Source organism: Corvus brachyrhynchos, unplaced genomic scaffold, assembly GCF_000691975.1.
Source record: "Corvus brachyrhynchos isolate BGI_N302 unplaced genomic scaffold, ASM69197v1 scaffold148, whole genome shotgun sequence".
In the NCBI taxonomy this organism is placed as follows: domain Eukaryota; kingdom Metazoa; phylum Chordata; class Aves; order Passeriformes; family Corvidae; genus Corvus; species Corvus brachyrhynchos.
The window spans coordinates 295,554-302,089 of NW_008239785.1; the positions used below are offsets into that span (position 1 = coordinate 295,554).

The window sequence follows — 6,536 nt, forward strand, 5'->3', positions numbered from 1 at the left end:
TGCACCTAGGAAGAACGAGGCAGGCATGGAAAATGAGCAAATTGCATTATATATTGCAGGCAATAGCGTGGCTCCCAGGGGACAGAGATAATACAGTGAGAGACAAAGGAACAATAGACTTTGCTGGCCTGAGCCCTCACTTGATTGTGGCCTTTCTGGAATTATTCCTGACTTCTTCTGCCTGAGTGGTGAATTGAGCTCCAGAGCTGATAAGGGATCAGGATGTGGACAGAGGCATCCCCCCGCACCAGGGAGGGGGATGATTTATGGCTGGGATTTTTGTGGTTTGTCTTCTGGGCGACTTTGTCCAGAGAACTGACGGTTTGGGTTCCCTTTTATTTACTGGTGGGGGCAGATGTGCCATTGGCAGTGGGAGGGAAGCAGTGGAGATTCCCTGAGTTTTGGGTCAGAAAGAGACATTGGGATGAACCTGCTGGCATCAGCCACACAGGGTTTGTGTCCCCAGGCCACACCTGAGTTAGAGGTGCTGGCAGGACACAACAGGGCTGGTGGTCCATGGGTTTGCAGGACACTGAGCTGTCCCTGTGATGGGGGTGGCTCTCCTCAGCAGCCTAGGTGGTGAGAAGCTGTACAAATCAAAGCTCCAGCAGCTTTTGGAAAAATCCTATCTGGGATGTTTGCCTGGGGGCTCCCCAAGGTCCCTCTACAGAGACAGCCAAGGCTTTGAGATGTGCTTTGGACTTCTCTCTTCTCCTCTTCTCTTCTTCTCTTCTCTTCTCTTCTCTTCTCTTCTCTTCTCTTCTCTTCTCTTCTCTTCTCTTCTCTTCTCTTCTCTTCTCTCCTCTCCCCTGTTCTCCTACCGCCTCTTCTCTTCTCTTCTCTTCTCTTCTCTTCTCTTCTCTTCCCTTCTCTCCTCTCCTCTCCTCTCCTCTCCTCTCCTCTCCTCTCCTTTTTTTTCTCCTTTTTCCTCTCCTTTTTCCTTTCGATCTTTTTCTTTCCCTCTCTCCCATCTTTATTCCTCTCTTCTGCTTTTTCTGTCTGTCTTTTCTTCCCACCTTTCTGAGACATAAGCAAATTCCAGGAAGGCATCAGTTGTCTTTAACACCCAAAGGAAAAATCGAAGGGAAGGGTTCAATTACTCGCATGAAAAATGAGTCTCCTAACGGAGGTCTATCCATTTGCTAGTTGTGCTTGTTTTAAAACTGAATTATAGAGACTGCACATTTTTCCAGAGACAAATGCATTAATTTTTCTCAAAACAGACAAGAGAGAAGCAGAGGGAAAATAAGATAATAAGAGTTTCCACAGTGATTTATATGCCTTTGTGAAAAATAATGGGGGCAGACAGCAGCGTGCTCCCGTGGCTGGGAGGAAGGGGCAGGGGGGTGGCAGGGACAACTGCAAGGAAAACTGCCAGAAGTCCAAGTATGATTGTTGGTTTTAGATGATATAAGATCACTTTATGTCTCTGACTGGCTTGAAAAATCTCTTTTTCTCTCTCTCTCTATATACACATATAAAATATAGACCATACGATGCACTTAGAGCCAGCACAGACTATAGTGTTTATACAGGAAAGGATTGTGTTTCTGGCCGACCTCTCCCCAGCCCTCCTTCTTCTGACAAAGGATAAACTGGGACCTTTAGAAAACAAAGTGGTGGCTGCAATTTTTAACAGATTTGCTCTTGTATATATTTATACAGGGCAGGGGAGCCCTTCCCCAGGGCCGTCTGCCTGTGCCTGTGGGCAGAAACCAGGGGGGTTGAGTTTATTTTTTTTTTATCTGTTCACTTTGGTTTGATTTATATGGTAAAAGAGATATTTTTATTATAGTGCACAGTAAATTGGGTTTCTTTATTGCTCATGAGAGCTGTTTTCCAAAATTGGACTATTTATGTAGCACACTGATTGCAATGTATTTCTGATCTCGATGTCTAACTGTAGGGAATAAAAAAAAAATTACACTGAATCAGAGGTTTTTTAAGAAAACCTGCAGCTTCTCTTGAAATAAGATGGAACGGGTAGCTTTTTCTCGAGGCGAAGATGTGGCACTCAGCAGCTCCCAGGAAATCATCTTGGTTTGGTGACTAAAGGCTTTTGGTGGGAACTGGAGACTCTGGAAGGTTTCGAAGCGGTTTTGTGGTTTGTCCATTGGTGTAATCCGCAGGAAGCACATCCGGGAGGCCAAAGGCCACCAGGGCTGTGGTACCTCCACTGATGTTTCTCTCCAATTATAGGAGTGATTCAATGAATTAATTCCCAATCGGTTTCCCAGCAGAAAATCCTGCAGCCTTCAGATGGATGTGAGAGTGGAGGGGGGCTGGAAATGATGCTTTAAAGCAAAACTTAAAGCTGTTCCAGGGCAGATGGTTAATTGTGTAGTTCCATTTATTTGCCTAATGCAAATCATGTCCCGTTTGCCCATGGCACCAGGAGAACCAGATTCCTGTTTGTTTTGCTAAAAGCTGAGATTTCAGGGAATATTCTGCAGCTCCCACGTGAGCCTCCTGTTTGTGGTCCCAGAGAAGGATGACTGTGCCAGTTTGGCCAAATTTAGAAATATATCCTCTGAGAGAGGGCAGGTTACAAACCACCCTTCCCCCGCCAGGTTCGGGAAAAAAACCTTTTTCCTCGAAGGAAAGTGAAAGAGATAAAAACTGTTTATTTAACGAACACACAGGAAAAGGATAATAATGCTAAATAATACAATCTCTTGCTGTGGAGAAAAAACCTGGGAAAATGTTAGAGTCCTCCCTTTGGTCCTCCTCCTTCGAGCTGGAACTGGGTGGGCCCCCTCCTCCAGGGGCCAGGGCCCTCGGTGGAGAACAGTCCCAACGTGTGTTCTGATGTTGAAAACAATCCAGCAGAGAAAGGGAAAAGTCTGAAATTCCGGGAAAAAAACAAAGTTCAATTCTCTGGAGGGGAAGAAAACCCGAAAGCTGGCTGAACAAGCAAGCAGGGTGCTTCTCCGCTCCTCTCCCCCAGCAGCAGAACGTAGAAGCCAAAAAAAAAAAATGCAGAGAACGAGAGTGTGTTATCTCTGTCTGCGTCCTTGAGGGGTTTTTTCTCTCTCTGCTCAGGCTCAGTTTAAAAGCATAGGAAGGTACATATACTAACTTCTGGGCATAGTGCAGTGCTGGGGAATACAACGTCAAGTCACCCCAAGAGTTGCACAGAGGACAAACGGTGGCTCCCATGGAAAGGGGCTGGGATGGGGATAAGCTGCCAGCGCCGTGTTGGTTCGCAGGATTCAACCTCTCATCCTCATGGCTCCAGACCTGAGAAGGTGCTTTAGCATCCTCTTCTCCCATTCCCAAACCAGGCACCAGGAAGGGTCTGTGGGGCTGGATTCTGCCTGCCTTGGGCCAGGAGGGTGTTTCTCAGGGAACTTCCCAACTTCCCAAAAGGGCCTAATTGATGCCTGTAGAGATTTTTCACAGATTCATGGCTTTTCAAAGGAGAAATTTGCATATTAATAAGAAGCTGTTCAGACTGATTGGCTTAATGTGTTTGGGGTAAGTATAATTAAATGTCAAGGGAAATATATCATGAAGTAATGAAGCTGGAGTTAATTTATCAAAAACCGAATCCTAAAGAGGAAAACACTTCCAATAACAAACAGTTCTTTAACCTTCCTCCTTAAGATGATTTGCTTAGTCAGGGCTGGAATGTGTGGTCTTGGAGATCCTTGAGTGAGAGAGACATGAGATGGTTTTTGGTTTGGGGGTGGAGGTTTTTCCATATTCCCCCAGTTGTAGACCCTTCTGTCCTGGCTGAGCCCATCAAGAAGGTTCCCCTGGGTCCAGGTGGGGGAAGGGACAGTCCTGGTCCCTCCCAAGACCAGCAGCAGCACCTGGGAGGTTGTCTGGGAGGTTGTACCCATGTAAGACTTCAGGGGTGCCCTTAGGGAGGAAGAATGAGATTGAGATTTATTTGTATCAGGTGCTGGGCCATTTGTACCCATTTTTTTCTCATCCCACAGTCTTTACTCTTTACAACATGTGCCATCTCCTGCTCTATTCACATACTAGCTGGGCATAAACCCCAGCCCACACCAGCACATCTTTAAAACAAACACAAATTGCAATGCAGGTGCTGAAACTGGATGGTTTAAGAGGTAACTGAGGAAGGTGAGGTCCAGGCTGAAGGCTGTGCTGATCCTTGTCAAGGCTGTGACTCCTGGCATCCTTCTGTGTGATGGAAAGAGGCTGTGAGCTCCCACTCCATGGTGCAGACATGCAAGGGACAAACAGGCAAGGACTTCCCAGCAAAACTCTGCTTTAGGTGAGTGCTGGGTTCATGGGATTCATGTCCAGCCATGTCCTCTGCTGTCCTCTTCCAGCAGTGACTGACCCTCGTGCGTGGTGGGATGGCAAAAGGGAGCTCTTGACTTGCACTTGCAAGGGAGAAGGGCAGGCTGCAAGGGTGTGAAAGGATCCTGTCCATTGCCTCAGCTGGAAAATCCTCCTTTGGCAGAGGATGACACTGAGGGGAGTCAGCAGGTTGTAGAGTGATGACAGAATCAGAGCCACAGGATGGTTTAGGAGCACTAAAGATCATCTTGTTCCAAACCCTTGCCATGGGTCACCTTCCAGTATCCCAAGCCCTGTCCAACCTGGCCCTGGACACTTCCAGGGATGGGGCAGGCACAGCTTCTCTGAGCACCCTGTGCCAGGGCCTCCCCACACTCACAGGGAAGAATTTCTTCTCAATATCCCATCCATCCCTGCCCTCTGGCAGTTTGAAGCCATTCCCTGTGTCCTGTCCCTCCAGCCCTTGTCCAAGGTCCCTGTCCAGCTCTCCTGGAGCCCCTTTAGGCCCTGCAAGGGGCTCTGAGCTCTCCCTGGAGCCTTCTCCTCTCCAGGTGAGCACCCCCAGCTCTCCCAGCCTGGCTCCAGAGCAGAGGGGCTCCAGCTCTTAGAGCATCTCGTGGCCTCCTCTGCACTCGCTCCTCCAGCACCTCCACGTCCTTCTGCTGTTGAGGACCTGAGAGCTGGAGGCAGCTCTGTGTGTGGGGTTGCACTGAGCAGAGCAGGCTCCCCGGACCTGCTGCTCACGTGCTGGTGATGCAGCCCAGGACACAGATGATTTCTGGGCTGCAGATGCTGAGTCATGTCGGCCTCTCATCCCTCAGTGACAGTGGCATCTGTAAAAGAGAGCAGGAGTGTCTATTTTCATTAAGAGGCACCACAGTTACAATAAAGCAGCACCAAAAAGTCAACAGAGCCAACCACCAGAAGCCTGAATTTACCCAAGCAAATCTGGCTGGGAAATAAAGAATCACTTTTCATTTGGGAACTACATTGGAAATACGATGAAATCACTGTGAGCTTGATTTTCTCCCTTGTGAGAATCAGCTGGTGCTGCAAGAATTTGGCAGATGGCTCATGCCTTATGTGTGGAGCTCTGCCTGCTGCTGGGGTTCAGCTGTCACTGGGAGAGGTACATGGTGCTGGAGAGACCAGAGGTGGTGAGTGTTGGGTCCAGGTCTGATGGGGACAGGCAGAGTTTGCTCTGCCCCACTCACTGGAGCTGCTGGGAGTGCTGTGAGAGGAGCTTAAAGGGTTCAAGAGCTCATGGCCAGCCCCAGGGGAAGCACTGCAGAGATGTCTGATGAACCCAGCCACAACCCCAGCCCTGGTAGAGAAAGATCCTTTAGAAGATGCCTGGTGGTGTCTCCATGCCCATACTAAGGATGGACACATGTTGAAGGGGCTGTGACCAAGAGCCCTGGGGCTCTTCATCTGTTCCTGGTAGGCAGAGGGCTGGGATTTAGCAGCAGTTAGCCATTGGAAAGAAAACAACTACAAAACGCCCCTTTTCCAAACCCCAGCTGGGCAGCCCAGAGGAGGTGGTGGTGCCACCTGTGATTGCCTCAGCTCTGATGAGTTTCTTGTTCCAGCAGAGAAAATCAATGGCTTGCACAGCTAATGACATCAGGGAGTTTCTGCTTGTCAATAGCACTTAGGCACTGGAGGTCTCCAGATGTGCTTTCCAGCACCATGGGTTTTTGGGAACCTCTTGGCATGCTTTCCTCTCCCAGCCTGGTCACGGGATGCTGGGACATCAGGATCACTTCTCAGCACAAGGAACCAGGAGGCCCCTGGGCACCTGCCTGAGCACAGGGCTCCCCACTACCTGCTGCCCTCAAAGCAGCAGCTCGGCCCGTCAATAATTAATCAGAGCAATTAGACAGAGGGTTTGCGTGCTGTAATTAGCTCTGAGCCACGCAACCTCCATCCCCGGGAGGGCAGTGAGGCAGGAGCTGAGCACAGGATGCCCAGCGGGGGCACGGGGCTGGTGAGCAGAGCCCCCTCCTCGCGTGCAGATGCTCCCCTCACTCCACAGCCAGGGGAGCTCACCTGAGGGGGAGCTGACACGAAGTCACCCTGTGCATGCTCTGTGGGGTCTCCTGGGGGTCAGTGAACCCCTTATCTTGGGGACACCGCTGCTTCCTGCCGGCTTGGCTGCCCTGCCCTTGGCCCGGGGTAGTTGTGGCTCCTCCTGACCATGGTCACAGCCTGAGGTCCAGGAGGAATCTTCGCCTCTGGAGTTATCAGCAACACCCCCGTGC

The 6,536-nt window shown here is 49.8% G+C and overlaps 1 protein-coding gene across 1 annotated transcript in view; it reads left to right on the forward strand.

Annotated features, from left to right (window-relative positions):
• The first annotated feature begins 2,987 nt into the window (after window positions 1–2,987).
• LOC103621696 (heparan sulfate glucosamine 3-O-sulfotransferase 3B1) overlaps window positions 2,988–6,536 on the forward strand; it is a 9,073-nt gene continuing 5,524 nt past the window's right edge. Inside the window, exon 1 of the mRNA XM_008640545.2 lies at window positions 2,988–4,246. Within this exon, the coding sequence (XP_008638767.2) occupies window positions 4,188–4,246 (59 nt within the window). The 5' untranslated portion in view covers window positions 2,988–4,187. The remainder of the gene's footprint in view (window positions 4,247–6,536) is intronic.